The following is a 23379-nucleotide window of genomic DNA, read 5'->3' as shown; positions in this document are numbered from 1 at the left end:
CCCTCCTGCACCATTGCCTTTAATTTCTCTCAAAATATTTTCTTAGAAACATATTAATACAATAAGCTTTGAATTGCTCTTGGTGCCTGAGCCTTTTAATGTATATGGGGGTTTCATAATGGCTGTGCCATCTCCTTTTACGCAGATGAATGACCAAATGATACCCTCCATTTTTAAACGTAAAACGTCGCATGCATATTTTACTGTATCACAACACAGTGCACGAATGGAAGAGATTTGAAGTGTTTACAGTAGTTGTTTGAGAGAGCGGGGAAGAGAGGCAGGGGAGAACCAGTCACAGCGCACGCGAGACGTGGCCGGTGGCAGTCAATGAGGGTAATATCCCCGTGTGAGTGAGAGCGACGAGCAGTGCGAAAGGAGGGCAAAGCGGACAGTGGGCAATACAGTACATCGCGCCTGGGAACGAATTCCTACTTGAAAATAACGAATCTGGATGCTTCAAGGGGGGACATTACGGAATTTCTTTACCACTACACATTGTGTGTGCTGAACAGGGAAAAGCAAATGGTAAGTGTAAATTGCGCTGCGTAAAGTTGTCAAAAAAACTGATTTTGCCACGCTGGCGAACTGCATTTGTGCATCCTCACACCTCTCTGTTGTACCAACATGGGACGTCAAGCTCCTATATAAAAGTAGGCTATAGCATGCTGCATTGACACTGTAAATTCTAGCTCATAGCTGACAAACAACAGATAGCCTTTATGATGTCGCAGTTTCAAAATATAACAGCTGTTCACCCTAAAGTTTTCTCCATGAGAGAGTGGGTAATTGAAAGTGCAATGTTTGTGTCTGTAAATTATTTTACACTTATTGTGCATTGACAGTAATTATTACACTGTATATCTATTTGATAGGTATAGACTACTAGCTCCAGCTATTCTTAAGCACCATGATAGTCTATTCTATATCATGTGTATTAAACTTTTAGACATGGCCCTTTGTGGAAAGGCAGGGTTGATTACCCAGCTGGTTGAAGTGGGATTGTGGAGATTGTGGATCATGCCTTAAAACGTTCACAAGACAGATAACCTACTGTTGTCCCTCACACCGTATACAGATATTTATCTCCTGAACGTGTCAATAGTAAGTCCAAGGTGACCATGACGTTACAGAAAAAGAGAAAGGCCCATGCCAGTGTTTCCAAAATGTGGGTTGCATTTGATTTGTTTTGGGCTGTTTGTATTGTTGGGTCAGAAAAATAGCAATAGCTCTTGGTCTGTCACAGAACAAATGTTCAGAACCCCTGGTCTAGTGCTCTGGCCTCTATATTACACATGATTTTCAGTGGAATGAAATGACTGGAGAAGACCCCATACACCGTTAGATGCTCCCAGAGTATTAATCTTCAACCACAGTGGTTATACAGATGCTACATTACATCTAAACAGTGTAAACAGTCTCCTTTCCTCTCATTTCTTTCTAGAATAAGGAGAAGCACACCTGAATTGACAATGTCACACTTAGGGTTAGGATTCCAGGAATTTTGAAGGTGGAAAATTTGTATAGGAATGAACAGGAATTTATGGGAACTTTCAGGATTTTATTGGAATTTATGGGAAATGGGAGGTTTTTTTGCACAATGATTGTATTTGTATCTGATCCTTTTATTATACCCTTGTATTACAAATAAAACAGCCTCTTAAAACTTAATTTTGAGCTGTAATTGAGTAAGATGTAACATGAAGTATGAAGTAACATTGATCTTGTACTAGTGTTGCATCAGATTATCCATTGAATTGAACAGAATCTAATCATAGTTTCAATGCGTTTGGAGATGGCAGTGTTTCCACTAAAACTTAGTGCAAGGACCTGTAATTCTCCAAACAGTATATTTCATGTAATTTCCACCAACTGAAGACCCAACATTATGTGCCCCCATGTGCTTCTGTAATACGGGACAATTCCATGAAATGTCTCCATGGAAAGTTTCAGAAAATTTACCAGAAACTTTCTGACCCTTTGCAACCCTGGTCACACTCTTTCTCCAAGGCAAAATCACCTAAGCTTTGTCAGCTTTGTCATCATCCGACATCAGACGGTGTTTTGCGGAACACAGAGATAGGGGGAATGAAAAATGAAGAGATGAGGTGACCAGAGATTTGTGGGTTATGATGATCATGACCCTGAATTTAATCTGTTTTTATTTCAGAGAGACAGAGATGGAAATGAGCGAAGGGCAGAGAGGAGAGAGAGAGGACAATAGGGTAACAGAAGTGACAGATTCCCCATATGCGCTCAAGTTAATACCACAAAGTGTACTTTCTACTAGCTCCTCCTATATTTCACAAAATGATGAAGGTTGTTTGATTGCAAGTGTGTGGGTCAGTATTTCTCTCTCACGTGTGTGTATTTTTAGACAGAAATGTGCTAGGTTGTTATCAGCTCCAGACCTTGGTGGTCCCATTATGAGTTGTCATCACTCAGTGGACACAGTGGTCATGATGGTATGAGGAAGGAACATAGGCGTGTAACAGGAACGTAGTGTGACAGAGAGACAGAGGTGGGAAAGAGGGGGGGGGTTCAGGAAGTTACATGCAATTGTTAACATACACTTATAATCTTTCCTATTTGGAACATACATTATCTCTCTTTTGCAAGGAGATGAACCAGGTCAACAATACATGAAAAAATGGCATGATTAAAGCATGCATATTGTAGCTGCTGCTTACCACAATAGTGATGTCTGAATCTCTGTCGTAATGTTAAGCTACTATTTGTGAAAACACAAAGAGAGATGGAAAGAGAGAGAGAAACTTGTAGGACAATGCAGCGTATTCTACATTCTAACTTTCACACCCAGGGTATACTTTGACTTCTAAAAGTCTGTCCTTTTTAAAAGACTGATTAAAAATCAGAAGTCCACTGACTGAACTGCATGAGTTGAAACCTGTATTCCGCCATTTTAACCCCTTCTCCAGATTAACATTTGTTCACCATACCAATGACCCTGAACACTGCATGCAGGAGAGCGAGGGATGGGAGGGACTCAGGGTGGAGGTGTGTGTGTGTGTGTGTGTGTGTGTGTGTGTGTGTGTGTGTGTCTGTGTGTGTGTGTGTGTGTGTGTGTCTGTGTCTGTGTGTGCATGGCGTGTATTTCTATATTGGCATGAGGTACTGCATTGACGTCACTTTATTTTAAGACCTGAAGCCAGATGTTAAACTCTCAGAGCTTTTCACCAGGTCGGGAACATTAAAACGGACAGTCAAAGGTTCCACTCAGGCTTATCAGATGAAAACCATAGCTTGCCATTTTTATTGCCAGGTTTTTATTATGTTTCTCTTCGGTTGCACATATCATTTCAAAGAATTCTAGTATCATTGTGGTCAAGAACACGTCATCAAACAAGTTCAAAGGCTCACACTCGATTATTTTTAAGCTATTACTGTTTGTTGCTCTTTACGCTCTGCTGTTGAAAAGTTGCAGAGCAAAGGCCATTGCCATATTTGTGAATGATGCCACCCATAGAACATGCTTCACTAGAGAGTGTTCTATCGATTGGATGGAATGACAGCTAGAAATGCATGTGTGACATTTCAATGCCAAGGTCCATGAAGGCTGTCTGAAACAAGAGGAGATATAGGCAGTATAGGCAGCTTAGTCAGCTGAGTTGTTATGCATCACAGAACATTGGTTCTTTGTTCTGATATCGTTAAAATCTATGGGTAGAGAGAGAGAGATGTAATTGGCCGACAGCTAGACATAGTGACAATGTAAACAGAGAGGGAGAAAGAGCAAGGGATAGAGAGAGGGGCCTGGTAGAGAGAGCCATGTGACATTGACACAGGAACCCATTTTGTGCCCTGGTTTCAGAGGAGCGCTGATCAATGGTTATATTGATCCCTCCATATATGGGGTGTCACATCACAGTCAGGAAGCTAAAGCCTTGCCAATGACCGGGGCTTCACACAGGCAACTTGTAAGGCTTTATACAGTAAACAAAACTGACGTGACACCGCCGTACACCCAAAATAGCTTTTGTCACATAACATACAGTTCAAACCGAATAGCTTAACACAGCCAACACCAATATAGCATACACCCAAATGAGTTTATAACATAGAAACTGTTATGGCATACTGTACAATCAAAGTAGCAATTACACACACCAAAACAATCTATAAGACTGACCTAAAACTCATTAAAACACCCAAAAGAGCTAATAACACACACGTGTTTGATACACCTAAACTGGTTCAGTTGTTTTGATCAGAAATGCTTTCTCTACAGTATTCTATTTTTCCTGTGTCCACACCGCCCTGTTTGCAGCTCTCTATCTCTTAATTCAGCTGTGGGGAGGTATTTCAGATGCAATTAAATTGCCCTTTAGACATTTATCTAATGATAGTTTTGAAATGCTCAGTCACAGTTTGGATTGGGTGAAGGTAACTAGGCTTCTACCTGAAGCCTATGTTGATGACCTACTGGATGAAGCCTCCTTGACGGTTTCACTCTGACATCATCCAGTGGATGCGATGATGCAACTCAGTGGATGGAGTTTTGATCCTAGGACATTTCCTGTGTGTCATTGTGAAAGCTTTTGTATCCAGGATCTAAGCCGGGGGAGAGAGAGCACACGCACATGTGACAGAGAGAGAGGGGGGGGGAGTGTAGAAAGAAGTAGAGAGTGCCAGAGAAAGAAGGGAAGGGACATTCATCTTGTGGCTTATTGAATGACATTGAAATCATATTCACAGTGAACCTTAATCTGGCCGCATAACACCTTAATACAGTATGGCCCGGTAATCTGTGTTTAGAGGGGGAGAGTGGACAGAGTGTGACGGTGAGAGACGAGAGGAGACGGAAAGAGACAGGTAGTGAAAAATTGTGACACTGGGGGTCTCTCTCGCTCTCTTTCTCTCACACTGTCACCTGTCAGTTCTCTGACTGGGCCCCCCTAAAGTGGAGGGTCACCTCGCCTACGTGTTGTTGTTGATTACAGTTCACACAGAATACGGAGGAGGGGAGAGGATTCTTTTCGTATCGGTGTTCTGTTGTGATTCCTTCTTCACCCCCCTAGAAGGGAGACATTAAAACTTAATTAAAACTAAACATATTATTTGCAACAGGCTGCTGTGAATAAGAGGCAGTGGTCTGGTATCAGTAGGTGAAAGTGTTCCTTTGCCTCTGTTTCTCTCACCCGGGTCTCTTCTGGCCCGTTGTCATATCAGGCAGCACTGTGTTTCTGACGCTGTCCAGAGGTCGTGGAAAAGTGTGAACTGACAACTTAACACAAGCGTTTTTCCCAGACACCCAAGCATAGGTGTTCAAACTTGAGGCATCATTTGGAGCACTTGCCACCTCGCCGCGATACACGATGCACACACACACATCCACACACACACGCAGACACACACACACACACACACACACACACACGCACACACACACACACACGCACGCACACACACACACACACACACACACACACACGCACCACACACACAGGTGTTGTGAGGCCTACTGTAAGTCTTTAGATAGAGCGTGAGCCCCAGTAGCAGGAGCTGCAGGTTGCAGGACAGGGTTCACGGTCAGGAAGGGAGAGGCCTATAGTCAAACACTGGCTGCTAAACTTCTGGTTCTGCAGCCCTGATCTCAGAACCAGCAATGTGTCTTACTAACCATTTGGGGGGGATTATTCATCCTACTCCACCCACCAACTAAGCATTGTTTACAGTTCTACAGTAAGTCTGTATCAGCTGAGACCCAAGGTCATGTGTTCCCGAATCCATCTGTGTTGTGTCTGGGAATGGAATGTTCTTGATGCCCTGGGTTTCCCTGTCTGTCAAGTCAGCCACACAGACACAAACAACACAGACACAACAACACAGACACAACAGAGGTACATGCAGACAGCTCACACATTCATGCACACACACACACACACACACACACACACACACACACACACACACACACACACAGTAACACACAATAACACACATACAACCTTTTTGAATAGAAACACACACAGACAGCTCATTGGTACACTGTACACACACTGTATACACTGACTGATCAGGGGTACAAGAGCAGATACAGTGAGCACAGACAGTGTTGCTTACACACACATACACACACACACACACACACACACACACACACACACACACACACACACACACACACACACATTAAGCAATACCACTGTCTACTCTTCCCTACATAATACAGTATGCTACATGTGTACATAGTACCTGTGTACGTCCTACTGTGCCTGTGTGTGTACCCTCTCTCTATGGCTGTAGTGATTCTTATATAAGTACCTGTATGTATACAGTGTCATAGCTGTGTGTGCAGGCTGTGTATAGTACCTGTGTATAGTCCTACCTGCGTGTACCCACTTCCCCCCTCTCAATGGCTGTGGTGATTCTTATATAAGGACCTTAGCGGATTAAAAGAGTCATGGGCGGGATTACTGGAGTCACGAGCACAGCTGTAATCCACAGCATTCCGTCACCACCTCCGCCCCATCATCCCAATCCTAGTCTCAATCCCAGTCCCTGTCCACTCCTTATTCATCCCAGTCTACAATCAACTCTCTATCATTCATCACAAGGCATTGCAACTCCTCATCCTAATCTTCTAATCCAGTCCTAGTCTATTCCCTTTGCACCCCAGTCCATCTTCCGCCACTTCCGCTCTTTGCTCTCTCTCTCTCTTCATCAATACAGATTATTCTCATCAGTCTCACACACTCCCTTATTATCTTTCCTTCATCTCCCTCTCAGTCTTCCCGCCTCTTTCCTGTTCCTCTTTGCTGTTGGATTATTACAATGTGAGCCACTGTAGCACACCTCTCTCATACTCTCTGTACTGTAGCTGTTGTCTATTTCAGCATGTTGCCTATTTCTGCATTCACAGGGCTGTGTGCTGATAAACAGTAGCGTGGCTATGAGCATGTTTTTTTCACTGGAATTGCTTCAGGCTAGTTAGGATTGTGTGTGTGCGTGCAGGCGATTGGGTGTTGGGTCGGCCACAGCATATCGGTATATGTGTAGTGAGAAATTACATTGGAAATTATACTTATTATTTCCCTCTGTTTCTTTTTGTTCCAGGTTCCATGTTTTCTTGGAGATATTTTCATTGATAATCCCTGAGATATGTTCCTCAATTTTCTCAAAGAAGTTGGATATTCAAGGTCAGCACTGTCAATGAGCAAGCCTCCAAACAATACATTTTGCACAAATTAAACAAGTTCTACAAGAGCTACCTATACAAGAAGACCCAAAGCCACAAGCCACAAGGAGCAGGTGCAGATTGTATTTGTTGTTGTTGAGTTTATTAGGAATGCTCAGTCAAAGAAAACAATAGACTGGAGGGTCAGAGAAGATGGAACATCACTCTTGACCTTCTGGTCTTTACCGTCTTAGATAGATAAGTACTTTATTGATTCCCGAGGCAAATTAAGGCATTACAGCAGCTCACATCACAAACAACAACAACAAAATAAAGTGACAATAGAATAATAGAATAGAAATAAAAATAAAATAGACATCCTAAACATTATATACAGTAAGAACAGTCCAATATGATTTAACATCCCCCAGCCTGACTCTGATCACCCCGATCGAGCCAGCCGGAGGAGTTGTACAGTCTTATTGCGGCAGGCAGAAAAGATCTCCTATAGCGCTCCTTAGTGCAACGTGGTTGTAATAGTCTGTTGCTAAAGGAGCTTCTCTGCTCTGCCACAGTGCCATGTAGGGGATGGGAGGGATTGTCATGATGGCCAGGAGTTTGGTCCTCATCCTCCTATTGGCCGCCTCCTCCACAGTGTCCAGGGTGACACCAAGGACAGAACCAGCTTTCCTAATAAGCTTGTTCAGCCTCTTGGTTTCACCTTCCTTGAAGGGATGATGACAACACCATAGCATCTGTTTTAAAAAACGAGTTTTGAAATCTTTGTTTTATCTTTGTTTAATCTTGTGTTTGTATGTTTGTTTGATTTACATTTTCTTTGTTTTCATTTCATTCTTAGGTTGGCAAAGACTGGGGGTCATCAACATGGGAGGAAATAAACTAGGGGTTTAGAACAATGATGGCTGGCTGAACAAAAGGAGAGAACAGAGAGAAAGAAAGAGGGAAATTATTCTAGGTTCTTCTCCTTTACTCTGACTCTGCACCAGAACAGCCCAGTGTTTCCTGTGAGCATGCCTGAGAGAGGGAGGGCTGCAGACCAGTGAAGATGAATCCATATGTCACCTCACACTTTAGGAGGGATCTCTTTCCTCACTTTCATTTGTTGTAGACTCATTTTCTCTCTCTTTTTTTTTATTTAACCCCTCTGTTACTGTACATGTGACATGGGTTCCCTTGTCTGTGTGTGGGCCTATTGCAGTAGGTAAGGTTTGTATCTCTTGGTGTGTGCCTTGACAGTAGGTCAGGGTATTACACTGTATACTGTTCCTCAGGGGCCTTGTGACAGCTCCACTTCCTGGGGGTCAGAGACCCCAAATGCTTGCCAGCGTTCTAAATTACAGTTCCCTGGAAATGTGTCCGGAAGGTAAAGACTAATATTGCAACCCAACATTTTTTTTTTTTATGTTGCTTGGATTTGCCCTGATTCAGCCTCCGTGAGCTATTTTTGTTTTCTTCTCTATATCCCTCAGGGATTTTTGCATGCGCCAAATAGTTCTTTCCCCTTCCAGAAAATATTACCTTATTTCTCCTCAGCTGGATATTTTAACCCACTTCTCCTTGCATGTCCTCTACACATTTTCCCCACATTTCCACTCGTTTCTTAAAGGGAAATGTCTCTGAGGTCCTCAGGTGGCCTTTTTGAAATGGATAAAAGTCTGTGTTCTCTGTCAAGCAGGGGTGCTGAGTGTGAGACTTGAACCAAGAGGACAGAACTAAAACCAACCCCTGTTTGGACCAAGTAAGGACACAGCTCCTCCCTCCCTGGACTGGACAAGACTTCTAACCCTTGACCTTTATGTTTTTGTCAAGGTCGTCCACAGGTGTTTGCCTACCTCAGGGTTACATGGTTCTGCCCCTCCTGTACATTCACTTTGACTCTATACTGTAGCTCCTATCCAGATACACCTGGACAACAAGTACAGACTATTGTAAATGCCTTAGAGTTGTAGTCACATGATTTAGCTCTCTCTCTCTCTCTCTCTCTCTCTCTCTCTCTCGACTTCTGTCTCTTTTCCCCTCTCTGGTTTATTATCTCTCTCTTTCCCTCCTTTGTTTATCTGTCAGAGATGTGTACATTTGTCCCATGCAGTTGTAGAGGAGAACAAGTCTCCTTTGATAGATGGATGTATAAAATTTTTATTTAAGTTAAATCATCAGTTTCCAGGTTGCATTAGTGGTTGATTGCTGGTATCAACAAAACTGCTCAGATCTTGCTGATCTTGTTGGGCTGATTTGGCCACTGGTCTCTTTGAGCTGTGTTTGATACTGACCTACAGTAACAGTATGCAGCAGGACAGCATACCTACAGTCTATCATTGGGAAATACAGACAGACCCTTAGGAACAGCATGCCCTGTCATAAAAGCAGTCACATGAGGGAAGAGTCCACAGCCAATAGAAATCAATATAGTTTGAGGTGTGACCTTCTTGATAGTCTCTGGCATTTGGTCAGCTTTTGGCATGCAAAGAACTTGAACAACTTTTGAAGACTTTTGTGGAGTTGGACAGATACTTGGATTCTAGGGAAACTGCTGGTCAATCTCTCCAGAGACACCGAGTAAGTATTCACACTATGCGTAATACTGTATCCTGATCCCATTGGGAGCCTGTATGTTTGGGTAGAGAAAATAGGCCATCTAGATGTAGTTAAAAAAAGGGGAGAAACATATTACAATTGACTGCAATTGTAATGAAATTGCGTATCACTGTTTATTTACCAAGGTCATACCATGTGGTTGTGAAGGTGTGAAGAGGTTGGAACGTAAGAAACAGCATGCTCTTCTGTTCTCTCTCAATTGCATGGTAGAAATATGTGTTAAAGACTTGTCTCCCATTGTCTGACTTGAGCCTACCTGGACCTTCCCCCTTGACTTGTTCTACTTTCCTCTGCTGGGCAAATGTGTTGACTCTCCTTATGTGGGAGGGAGTACTATGTCCTGAACACATCTCTCTACTGCTTCCCTATTGCAGCCTCAGCCCTCCCCTGTTTCCTTGTTGCTGTTTCAAACTGTGATAAAAACACTGCATGCTCATGTGGACTTCCATTAGTTTGATTAGTTCAATTTAGATCACATGATGGCTGCCAATTGTTGGTCACTGCTTTTGAGCCCTTGGATGATTTTTTGCATGGCACCTCTCTAAGGAGTTCCTCAGTGAGTATATTAGTGTGAAGATATTGTCTATTGGCTACTACTGTGGACATATTACTGTAAAGGACGCTGTCTATTGGCTGCTGTAGAATATGCTGCTGAAAGGATGCCGAGGAGTGTGTGCAGAAACAACTTGACCATTGACTTTCTTTTCAAGTGAGTGGAAGGACGTTCTATCACAGAGACTGTGGAATAAAACTGCAGTGACTTTTGAACAATGATCTGGGAAAGAATCTGCTTCCGGATACCTTTTGTCCTTAAGGACTTACAAACATCTCTTGAGATTAAGTGTTATTTTTCTCCTTAAAGCAACGATACTGGACAGAAGTGCACACAGGTTTTTATCAATACAAGGTGGTGAGAATCTCACAAAATTACATATTTATACTATCTATAATTTTATCTTGTCAAAACCGAGGGACTGCAGCTTTATGTTCCATTCTAGGGTGCACCTAGAACAAACACTACAATAATATCAGTTAAAGACATTGTGAGGAATACATTGTGTATTCCAAGACAGAACCCCAGGGCATCATGGGAGCGGCTCGTGTAAAGCGTCGTTTCAGTGCGGTGGTGGACGGGCCGGTGGAGGAGGAGGAGGTCATGAGGTTGGCTCAGAGTGCTGCCGACACGGCCAGGGCAGGGGAGGGCTCAGGGGGGCCAGGAACCCCCACCAGCCTCTCGCCTACCCACACCCGCAACGGCAAAGCTCTCCCCCTGCAGGGCAATGGCAACGGTGGGCGGAGGCAGAGTTCCAGGGAGGCAGTTGGTGGAGCAGGAGGAGGAGGAGAAGGAGGGATGAGAGGAGGAGGAGCAGGGTGCTCGGGGGTGAGGGGCGGGAGGGGCGGAGGTATGGGGGGAAGGGGCGGAGGCTGTTCATCCTCGGACCGAGATTCGCTGTCGTCCCCTTCCTCCTCCGGCCGCCGCCCCAACCGCCGCTCAAGTCGCCGGCCCCGCCACCGCTTTGTGGGCAAGGACGGGCGCTGCAACGTCACCTTTGTCAACATGAGCGAGAGGGGCCAGCGCTACCTCAGCGACCTCTTCACCACCTGCGTGGACATCCGCTGGCGCTGGATGCTGGTCATATTCTCCCTCTCCTTCCTCCTCTCCTGGCTGCTCTTCGGATTTGCCTTCTGGCTCATCGCCATCGCCCATGGGGACTTCTCCATCCGCCTCAGCGCCAGCCCGGGTGCCTCCCCCGGGGGAGGAGAGGCCGGGGCCGGGGCAGTGTCGGACGGAGAGGAAGTGGTGGAGGAGCCATGCTTCCTCCAAGTGAACAGCTTCATGGCGGCCTTCCTGTTCTCCCTGGAGACGCAGACGTCCATTGGTTACGGCTTCCGCAGCGTGACCGAAGAGTGCCCCCTGGCGGTGTTGGCGGTCGTCTTGCAGTGCATTGTGGGCTGCATCATTGACGCCTTCATCATCGGGGCAGTCATGGCAAAGATCGCAAAGCCCAAGAAGCGAAATGAGACTTTGGTGTTCTCTGACACAGCCGTGGTGGCGCTGAGGGACGGGAAGCTCTGTATCATGTGGAGGGTTGGAAACCTGCGCAAGAGCCACCTGGTAGAGGCACACGTACGAGCACAACTACTGAAGGTAGGAGGACAGAGAGAGAAAGAGAGGAGAGAGTGGGGAAGGAAGAGTGGGGGAAAAGGCGAGAAGGGGCAGTTGAGGAAAAGAGGTAGAGTAGTGGGACAGAGAGGGAAAAGTGAAAAAAAGAGGACCAAATATTACACACACTTGATGTACAGTCATACCAGGTGACAAAGTGTAATGCTTTGTCTAAAACAAATGCTGTTTCTGTCTTGGAACCAGGTGGTGGGTTAATAGAGGGTTGTAAAAGGTCAAGCATAGAGGGAAGAGAGGAGGAGAGAGTGGTGGAGAGAGGGAGGCGGGGGGCAGTAAACAGAGAGGAAGGGAATGGTAAAGAGAGAAAGTGAGAAAGAGAGAGAGGGAGCTATGAGGCCATCTGGCCTCTATTCTTTGGTCTGTAGTTAATGAGAGCTTGTTTTATTCTCCCTCGGGGGTTTAGAAGATTTACCCTGGATTAATTTCCCCACAATTCTTTAACTCAAAACCATTGTCCCCCGTCATCTCATGCTCCCTGCTGACTGTGTGTGTGTGTGTGTGTGTGTGTGTGTGTGTGTGTGTGTGTGTGTGTGTGTGTGTGTGTTAGCATGATCGTGAGCATCTAGCTCTATGCGTGTGCTGTAGTGCTCTTTGCCCCTTTGTCTGACCATTGAATTTGTTTGTGTATGGGTCATTCGATAAATGAGGGGGCCAAAGTGTGACATTGGGGTCAACATTTTAAAGCAGATTAATACAGATAAAAAAAATATGTTATATGTAGTTTTGGATGTCTAATTTCAGAAATAAAAGTCATGATATGCAGAGTAAGACTTCAAGTTGTTCCAAGTGTGACAACATACATTACACACCTCATCCAAAATGGCACATATAAATGGACGTGTGTCTGTTATGCCATTTATTGGCCTGATTGTGGGATATGAATGTAGGCTACTTAAAACTATATATTTGCTATTTTAGTACTCTTAAACATTCCTAAAGGATAGGTAACACCTATTTCTCATTTTGCATGAGATTAATTGACATTAATGACAAAACAATATTTCCAAAACATTGAAACACCATGAAAAACATAGTTTTTATTTTTTATTTAATATACTAATTACATTCACATTAAACAGGCTGCAGCAGCACACAAGCGGGACACAGTGCAGGGGGGAGAATAAGGCGATCAATTCAGGTCACAATTCAGGTCACACACAAATTTCATATTATGGACTCGAGATCCAATCTGGGAAATCTATAATTCTATAACTTTCACTCTCTCGCTCGCCCGCTCACGCACTCTCCCTCTCCCTCTCACACTTGGGTAAGAGCAAACGAGCGTTTGAGAGAGAGAGTGAGTAAGAGGAAGAGGAAGGGCGAGGGTGGTAGAGAGAGAGAGAGTGAGAGGAAGGGCGAGGGTGGTAGAGAGAGATGATGAAAGAAAGAAAAAAAGTTGTATGAGGTGAGGGACCATGTCTGAGGTGAGGGACCGTGTGTGTGTGTGTGTGTGTGTGTGTGTGTGTGTGTGTGTGTGTGTGTGTGTTTGTGTGTGTGTGTGTGTGTGTGTGTTTGTGTGTGTGTAAGAAAGAGAGGGGCAGGTGAGGATTCTATTCAACTAAGGTCAACTAGGATCCCGATATCAATCAAGGAAATGTATGATTTTTGCTAAATATTTTAAGGCTCCAAGCCAATACAAGGATGTAACAAGCGTTTGAAATATCCTGTGCTCTTCTCCATCACAAGATATGCTGTCCCACTACATTTTTATTGTCTGTTTGTGTTTATGCTGTTGCCCTTGTGTGTCTATTGTGGTTCATGTGCCCCTCATCTACCACTGCCACCATTGTCCTCAGTAATGCTGTGGAACGTTGAGGTTAAAACTGTGACATTTAGATCCTTCTTAATAGCTTGACCATGTCAAAGTTGAGACAGGGCAGCTGGGATTGAGTTTCAGGGGATCAGAGAATTACATTTGTCTATGTTAGGGCATGGAGATTGCTCCAGGAAAAGGGTTGGGTATACAGTAAGCCTAGGCTTGAGGAGTATATGGCTGCAGACTGGTGTTGCCAAATTTAGGCAGGGGAATGTGTTCTATGTTGCTTAATGCTAAGCCTTTGGCTGAAGTTTGGTTAATGTCCGAGAAATTACATGTAATGCCCCTGTTTCCAATTTAACTCTTTATTGTTTGTTTGTTTTTATTACAAAGATTTTGTGACTAATTTGTTACTGTAATCAGTTACTGTCAAAGAGCTGCAACAAGACACTCAACACTCAACTCTTGTCTTTTTTTCTCTTATTCTATTTCTCTCTGCTCCCCCTTTCTCCCCTACACCTTATTCCTTCTCCCCTGCCTTTTCTTACCTCTGCCCTTCTCCCTCTCTCCATCTTTCCCTCCATCCCTGCCCTCTCTTGCCCGCTCTGTCTGCCCCCCCCCCTCCTCTCAGCCAAGGGTGACCCCAGAGGGAGAGTTCCTCCCATTAGACAACGTGGACATCAATGTGGGCTTCGACGACGGCACCGACCGCATCTTCTTGGTCTCCCCTGTGACCATCGTCCACGAGATTGACGACGAGTCTCCGTTCTTCGAGATGGACCGGCAGATGCTGGAGGGCGACTCGGAGCTAGAGGTGGTGGTCATCCTGGAGGGCATGGTGGAGGCCACAGCCATGACCACACAGTGCCGCAGCTCCTACCTCGCCTCTGAGATCCACTGGGGACGCCGCTTTGAACCCGTGCTGTTTGAGAGGAAAAACTGCTACCAGGTGAGCGAGGGAGAGAGAGAGAGAGAGAGAGAGAGAGAGAGAGGCATACACTTTTTCATTCAGTTAGTCCTATAACTATGTAGTAAGTTACACAGTAATAGCTTTGTAACTGCATAGTAATGGTGTTGCTTCCTCCTCTCCAGGTGGACTACTCGTTCTTCCACCGTACGTACGAGATCCCCAGCACACCCTCGTGCAGCGCTAAAGAGTTGGCTGAACAGAAGTACATCCAGGGCTCTCGCTCGTCCTTCTGCTATGAGAACGAAGTGGCCCTGCAGCTCGTCTCCCCCGACGACGACCCCGAACGTGGCCCTCAATGCCCCTCCCCCCTGCCCCGACGCCCCTCCCTCTCACAACACCCCCACACGAACTGACCCAGGGAAAGGAGGGGGGGGCAACAAGGCAGAGTGGACAGGAAGTGACCCAGGGATCACAGGAAGTAAGGGACAGAAAGAGAGTGAGTGAGAGAGGGTAAAGAAAGGGTAAATAAGGAAAGAGGGAGACAGACATGAGAGTGGAAGAGGGGTGAGCAAGTAGAGAGCGAGGAAAGGAGATGTCAGGAAGAGAGAGAGACAAACTTGAGAGTAGGAAAGAGTTAAATAGGGAGATGGAGAGAAAGGTAAGTAGAGAGTACAGAAGAACTAAGGAAAGAGAGAGAAGAAAAGAGACAATAGATTGAAGGGAAAAGGGCAAGAGAGAAGGAGAGGTTTAAATTAACCACTGTCAGTGGTGGTGGTCTAGAGGGTTGAGGGGAGATTCTGAGTGAGGTGTATTGTGACTAAATGATAGGGAGAAGAGAGATCGTTGGAGAATTAGATTGATTAAGAGCAACTACAAAGAAAGTGCTCATTAGATTGGTATAGGTACAGAGAGGAAGAGATTGCACATAAATAGAAACAAAGACAGGAAGGAATAGAGACAGACATACAGACAGACGTTCGTCAGTCTGAAGGGGAGATGGGCTGCTACACTGACCCAGTTGACTGATTGGACCTGGCAATCTTTCAGAAACATTTTAAACCCGTCTGCTGTGAGTCTCAGACCTGGCCCGTCACAACCGCACTGCTCAGCACTGGCTCCAACACTTAGCTGACAGGAGATACAACAGTGCCCTCTATGGCTCCAACTTGGAAGAGCAACTCCAGATGAATTTTAGCTCACACTGGAGATGTTGAATAGGCCTACTGTTACTGTATGTGAAATATGGAGGTACAACTGCACTTTTAGGAATGTGTATTATTAACTTGTCCATGATGAGGCAGTATTTGTATGTTTTTGGATCTGGTAAGTATGTTTTTTTCTTTAAAGGTGAGTCAGAGGTCTGTTGTGTCTTCCACTGGGCGTTGGACTACTTGTTAGAGCCAATGCAGAACCAACTCGTTACAGAGAAACAGCTGAAAATAAGCAGCGATTTGAAGCAGTTTCTTTGACATATACTGTACTGTATGTTTTAGTTTTTTCTATTTGTAATGTAAAACTATTTATTATCCATTTGCTTTATTTAGTCCAACATATGCGTGTTCAGTTGAGTGCAGTGTCAGCACAAAAAGCATAGGGTTTGTTGTTTTCAGGGGGACAGTGATCATATGATCAGTCATATGAAGGCACAGTGTTGTGTTCGTCTGATGTTTTAATAACTATGTCATCTGAGATTCTTTGCTCTACAAACATTCAGTTTTGTCTTGTTTTTTTTTCTGCATGTCCTGCATTTTTGTTCATCTGATGAAAACTGTGTAGTTTAATTGCTGTTGGATTCTTTTTGGGGAATGTGTTTAATTGCCACCATGGCCGCTGGAAATGTTCCCCTAGAAACTGAAACACCCACCTGACACTTCACTGTAGTAACACAGACGCACTGCTGTGGATGGAAAACATTATTTCTGTGACATTCTGCTCTTAGAGAAATGTTCTGATGATAGAATTAGAATTGATTATTGTCAATTCTAAGTCTATGGTTCTGTTTTGGTTGGTGTCTCTCTCACATGTGAGCAACGACTGCATTGGGTGGTGCCTTCAAAACGAAATGTATGAAGTTCTTATGGAGTTTTTCTGTAATAGGACTTCCTCTGCAACAGTGCAGTCTGATATGTTCAAACTAGATTTTTTTTTTTATTGCATGGCTATTTTGTTGAGTCCTGTACAGCGACTCTTATTTTTTTGTTATTGTGTGTAATTGGGAGATAAGGATTTCCATGTAGTTACTGTGAATAGCAGTACAATAATCAGTCACTCTTTACATTAAGTTGCACCTATGTAGGTACATTACATTTTTATTTAGTTAACATGAGTAACTACTTTTAGGTTACCATTGTAGTTACTAAAGTAACATGGCAGAAGGACAACTTGATATGAAGTGTTGACCAATCATTTTGGTGATGAGTCCTGTGTACAGTATTCAGCTGTCACTGATACTAGATAACATTACTTGCTAGATTGCATTACCAAGTCAGCAATGATGTTGACAACTCGGGAACCTTTACTTGCATCTTTGCACTGAAGTAAGTTGGCACTTAGAGACAAATATCACAGATTAAGCACTACAAAACAGCACACTGAAATTGCTTCTGAAACAGGTTAACCTCATATGTATGAAAAGCAGCAGCACACACTGAACTTGTGAGGGGAAACACTGGTAAATTGAACTTTATAAAAGTTGATTCCATGGTTTGACAAGGTGTCTGTTACTATTAGTTTTATTAAAGGGATAGTTCACCCAAATGACAAAATCGCATAACTTTTCAGAATAAGGAACCAAATATGTGATTTTGTAATTTGGGTGAACTATCCCTTTAACATTTATTCAACATTTGTGTCTTTCCTTAAGCCTCGGACTTTCTTGTTCTCCTTTGTCTCCATGGCTACCGTGTTCTATTTATACACGAGTGGCCAGTCTCAGTCCCTGTCTCTGACTGCTCCACTTGCAGTGGATTGTAACTTGAACCCAGACCACCAGCACTTTGACCTCTGTGTTAGTCTTTTTAAACGCACTCCACAATAAAATAAATAAATAAATAAAAAACATAGCCAGATGGATAACTTGATTACTTCCTGGTTTGTTGCTTTATTAGATTTCAGTGCGTAATAATATTTCAGGTCATAGGTCTTTTGAAATGTAGGCTACACAAGTGAAGTCAGGTTGCTAGCTGTGCCCTCTCTTGTTCTTTTTCTACAGATAACACTGTATAAGTTCCTCCTCCTTCTCTGTTGTATCACTAGAATGTAATTTCACAACTATTTGTGGCCGAGAGCGCTTCAATGTGAAAAAGGATGGCACTATAGAGCAAATAAAACACATTGATTGATATTGGTGGATTCCTTTTTCTTTTATACTATAGGTGCTACTGCTTGCCCAACGGCAGAATTAGGCTATCATTAGTGTTACTACTAATTATTATAGTCTGCTGACTGGTACTTCATGTCTGTTTAGGCTACTTATACCATGATATTAGCCCAACAAGTGGTATGTTGGTTTTGCCTGGTTTTGTACAACATGGTCTATAAGTGAATTCAATAAAGATATTTGATTTTTACACATAGCTTCACAGCCGAAGAGAATATATTCACTGCACATTTCGACTATATTAGCCAACATAGGACAAAATCAAATACAAATATATTAAATGTGTAATAGGAGCTATGCAATTAGTAAGATTAAGATAATATTGTGATGCGCAATTGCTGATTTAGTAGCCTATTCAAACCGGTTTTGCCTCTAAATCACAGCTTCCTGAGCCGTATAACCTGCGGTCACCAAGCCACTGCCAGACATCAACACGGGCTTTAAGGCGACTTGGAGACGTAAGCTATTAGTGGAGAATCTGGGGCGGCCACCTTTGCCCGGCTTTGCAGCTCGTTTTCAGACAGCCCAAGGTCTATGGGCACAGATCCAGGATCAGCTCACCCATACCCACATTCCAACATTAACAATTAAGGGCAAATGCAAGCTGGCCACAGATCAGTGTCTAGGGGAGACGATCATCCTACTCCGAGTGACAGACAGTGATGCTGTCATCAACAAAGAGCGCGCAAATCTCCCGACCCCACCGCGAGAAAACTGCACGGGCACCTGCTACTCTGCTCCGATTGGGTGTTCTGCATGTTAGTCACATCTCTGGCCCAGCCCAACTTTCGTTAGATTGGTCAGGCTTTGTGACTTTTGTGTTCTCTCGGGTCCAATTCGTTGTCTCGGGTGGATGTGCCAGTGAAGGGGCTGTACGCAATTGTCTCATTCAATGGGCGGGAATAAGAAAAGGGTGTAGATTTTGATTCGAAGACTGTATTTTTAAGGCGGGACCTAAAATAACTTTATCACACTGGATTGGTGCATATGCAGGAAACGCTTGTGATTGCTGAAGCCGACGCCTTGCCCTCAACATTCTGTCTGTCTGTTTTATTCTCACTGAGATGTGTGTGTGCGGCTTCCACTGAGCGAACGGTGTAATGATAAAAGCCGCATTTGCGGTACACTCTCGCACTTCATATCAGGCAGGAAAAAACTGATAAACCGCCTTAGTTCCTTTCTCCTCGAGCCCTAGCCTTATCCACGTTTCGGAGAAGATTCTAAAAGGTGAGATATAGTTACCTTACTCTAATTCATTGGAATACAGTGTAATATCCTGCACGGCGACGTATCATATTTCATTGGGGTTGGCTACTTGCTAACCTAGCTAGGTTAGTCTAAATGCGGGTGGCATAACGCCGAAAATGACACCCAATAGGGCACAGGGACCAGCGGTGTGCTGGCTCCCCAGTCACCACGCAGGCCCACAAATGTTAGAAAACGAATAAGATTCAAGACTGTCTGTCAATATTAGTTGTTCTAAAGAAAGACAAGCATTTGTGCTTCATTTACACATCAACAATGATAAACCTGGCATATATGTAGCCTGTTCGTGGATCTCTTTATTATGAGGTATATGGATTATGGTTATTGTGATTATTATTATCATCATTATCATGATGATTGTTCCGCTATTATTGTTATTATGCCTACATCAGTGAGCACCCCGTCGCAGGCTATTAGGGTGAATCTCATCATGCGCTCTCTATTATGTGGTCCGCTGACTATTATAGGGCCATAGCCTGTAATGATTATTCATACCTCATGCTCGAGGTGTGGTTGGCGTTATGTCTTTGTCGGGTTGGATGCTATTGCGGGTCATTTAAAATAGGAGTCGTTTGCATACAGCTACACAGCTATAGGGCGTTAGCGGACGCATTAGTGTCTGTCTGTCGCCTCCTGTATGACAGTCTCATGCGGGGTTATTGGTCACAATGTCACCGCTGCCCCAACACTCTGCCTTTCTCCTCAAAGCAAAGCGTAAAGAAAAGGCGTTCCCAAGCCCCCCCACCTTACCACACACACACACACACACACGCACGCGCGCGCGGGCACACACACACACACACACACACACACACACACACACACACACACACACACACACACAGCCCCCCGCAATGACCCCCGCTCAAACCCCGCTAGTATTGTCTGGTGCAGTGGTGTAGGCTAGCTGTGTAGTGTTTCGTGTGTTGCTATGGAAAAGAGGGGAGAGTTTTTTTGGCATCACATCGCGTGCTGGCGTGGTCAGTCAGTGCACCAAAGAACGAGACCCGTTCCGATGCGCGTAAGACTGCCCTAAAGAAACGCTGATCAAATAGATAATAAATGATATTGATATTAAGACATGCAGCTCAGCAATATCAAATGACTATTTATTTCTGTCCATCCTTCCTCCTTCACTCCATTTTCTCATTCATTTATTCATTCACTCATCTATTTCTTTTAAAGCAATGGCACTGTGTAGTTTTTCCATCTGAAAGAGAATTTCGCTCTCAGTCTGTTGGACATCTTGGTCACGTTTAAGGTTAAACCAACATATGCACACATTTAGCCATGAAAGTTCCTCGGTCTGAAGTGGCTTCCTCGTTCTTCTCCTCATCTCATCTCCTTCAGTCAAAGATTTGAACAGGTTCTGGCATAATACACCAATGGTGTTTTCAGTGCAGAAGTTTTCAGTGCAGAAGGAGAGTAGCCTAGACTAGGAGAGGGACAGATGTCCCTTTATACTATCCTTTTTTGTGAGTGGTGACCAGTTTGGTGGCTTTCTCTGTTTGGGATGCCAACCTCCTGCAGTGACAGGTAGTGTCTAAGTGCTGTACTCAACATGGCCATAGGCAGACAGACACAGGCATGCAAGGAATCAAGGTGTGTGACATACCTCAAGAGTAGACATACCGTAATTGTTTCCAGACTGAAACCATGGCAACAGAACACAGTCTTCTTTTTTGGGCTAGATGTTGTAACACTCTGTGAATTTGGGGTATTGAACATGGGTCAAAACAATGAGTAATATATTGTTAATATTCTAGAGGTGTGAATATCAATACCCTCAATACTTGTCTGACACTCACCCACAACTCACCTGCAGTAGTATTGTGTAATAGATGTGTAATAATATCAAGATATATTGTTTATTGCAAATTGGAATCTGAATTGGAGCTATTATAAAAACATGTCATGATAACAAGCATTCAGCTACAAATCCGGACTGCTCATCATGCAGTGGTTACAAGGGTAACATACTCATTACTCATGTGTTCACCCAGGGTCAACATACTACAGTATAGGCTTCATTTTGGCGAGGTGTCTGTCAGTGCAGATGTAGTGCTCTGCAGTAGTGACTGTCTGATCACAGGGAGCTGTAGGGTGACTGTCTGATCACAGGGAGCTGTAGAGTGACTGTCTGATCACAGGGAGCTGTAGGGTGACTGTCGAGTGACTTCACCACTCACAGTGGCTACTGTTCCATACAGTGCATGTGACCCAGAGAATCACATGCACACAGATCATTAAATTCTTATCAAACCCAATTTTTTCTTAAAATGAATACATCACTGTCCTACAGTTTTGACCACTATAAGCAGTTGATTCTTATATGAATGATTGAATCGGAGTGAACTAGACCTGTATAGGTCCTGAACGGTCCTTATACTGTAGAAACTCATATTCTCTCTCTCCCAGTTATCATATCAGTTTTCTCTAGACCACTGTCCCCACTGTCCCCCTCTTTCCACCTCAATTCCAATCCTCCTCTCTCTCTCTCTCTCTCTCTCTCTTTCTCTCTCTCTATCTCTCTCCCCCCTACTCTCCCAGCTCTGACTGTCATGTCAGTTTATGCAGTCAGTTGATGTACCTCTCCCCTCCCTTCCCCCTCCATCCATCTCCCTCTGTCTCTCTGTATCTTTCAATTAGGCCATCCCTGAATGTACTATGCTGGATCTGGGCTGTGTGGTACTACTGCTCTCCTTTCCTCTGTGTGTGTGTGTGTGTGTGTGTGTGTGTGTGTGTGTGTGTGTGTGTGTGTGTGTGTGTGTGTGTGTGTGTGTGTGTGTGTGTGTGTGTGTGTGTGTGTGTGTGTGTGTGTGTGTGTCTATTTGTGTGTCTATTTGTGTGTGTGTGCGTGCATGTGTGTGTGTATGTGTGTTTGTGTGTGTGTGTGTGTGTGTGTGTGTGTGTGTGTGTGTGTGTGTGTGTGTGTGTGTGTGTGTGTGTGTGTGTCAGCGGTCACTGTCTAATTGTGCTCCTACTCCAGTCACTGGCACATGACTGCACGCCATCATCAGAGATACAATACAGTGCTCTAAATTTCATCTACTGTACTGTCCACTGACTCTCACGTGACAATGGGACAATATAAGAGAATGTCTAACCCTGTCTTCCCCACCCCACCCCCACCCCCCCTCCTCTGCTCTCCCTCCTTCTCTCCCCTGTCAGTGCCAGCAGAGCCATGTCCAGGCCAGCAGGGGGCGGTGTCAATGATGTCACCCGCTTCCTGGCCACAGGTGCGGGGCCAGCCTCGCCCACCTCCTCCTCTTCCACCGGTCACGTATTCTCCGCCTCCAGCCAAGCTGACTGGGCAGCTAAGAGGCTTGTCTGGGTTCCATCAGAGAAGCACGGCTTTGAGGTGAGTGTGTGGGAGGGACCAGGGGTGGGGTAAATATGACGTGGCCCATGTTTTACCCACCCACAGGGGGTGATAAACCAGTCCTGGTTTCAGCTGAGATTTTTGGCGTTAGCCATAAATGCTGCTTCAGGGGCCTCTGTGTCTGCCAAGGAGAACAGCGTAGGGAGTCTTGGTGTGTCACTGTACTGGGTTAGGGTTGGGGGGAAGGCAGGTGTGTGTGTATGTATGTGTGTGTGTGTGTGTGTGTGTGTGTGTGTGTGTGTGTGTGTGTGTGTGTGTGTGTGTGTGTGTGTGTGTGTGTGTGGGTGTGTGTGTGTGTGTGTGTGTGTGTGTGTATCTGTGTGTGCGTGCGTGCGTGCGTGTGTGTGTACTGATTCTCAGATTTTATGAGCTGTCATTCAGTGCTCTGAGCTTTCTCAACCCTAATTTGGACTTTCGTGTTAACTATGCGTTATTGATGTCAATAGAAGATTTGCATGAGGATCTGATTTCTGCGTGCAGATCTTAAGCCCTCAATTGCCAAAAGTCTCTTTATGCTTATCATTGCACTCAACTCAACACCTCTTCTAAATGTTCTGCTGCTTTCTGATGTTGTCAATTTGTCTCATGCATTCTGAAGCATTGTAACACATTATTACACATTCTATTGCAGATCGTAACCCTGTTCTCTATGTCTCACCATGTTCTAGGACTTACACTACTTCAATAGGAAATAGTTCTTCTGGCTATCCTGTATTCTAGAATGTGACAGGAGTGCTGTTCTCTATTCTA

The 23379-nt window shown here is 44.4% G+C and overlaps 1 protein-coding gene across 1 annotated transcript; it reads left to right on the top strand.

The window, feature by feature from the left end:
* Positions 1-10841: 10841 nt before the first annotated feature.
* kcnj14 (potassium inwardly rectifying channel subfamily J member 14) lies at positions 10842-15015 on the top strand (the record flags this gene model as incomplete). The annotated part of the gene is made up of 3 exons (XM_083678359.1): positions 10842-11903; positions 14324-14641; positions 14785-15015. The coding sequence occupies 3 exons, from the start codon at positions 10842-10844 to the stop codon at positions 15013-15015; spliced, it is 1611 nt and encodes a 536-aa protein (XP_083534485.1).
* Positions 15016-23379: the final 8364 nt, after the last annotated feature.

The sequence above is a fragment of the Argentina silus genome, assembly GCF_951799395.1.
Source record: "Argentina silus genome assembly, chromosome: 10".
In the NCBI taxonomy this organism is placed as follows: Eukaryota; Metazoa; Chordata; class Actinopteri; order Argentiniformes; family Argentinidae; genus Argentina; species Argentina silus.
The sequence above is the reverse complement of the archived record's forward strand: the minus strand, read 5'-3'. Positions and strand labels throughout refer to the sequence as shown.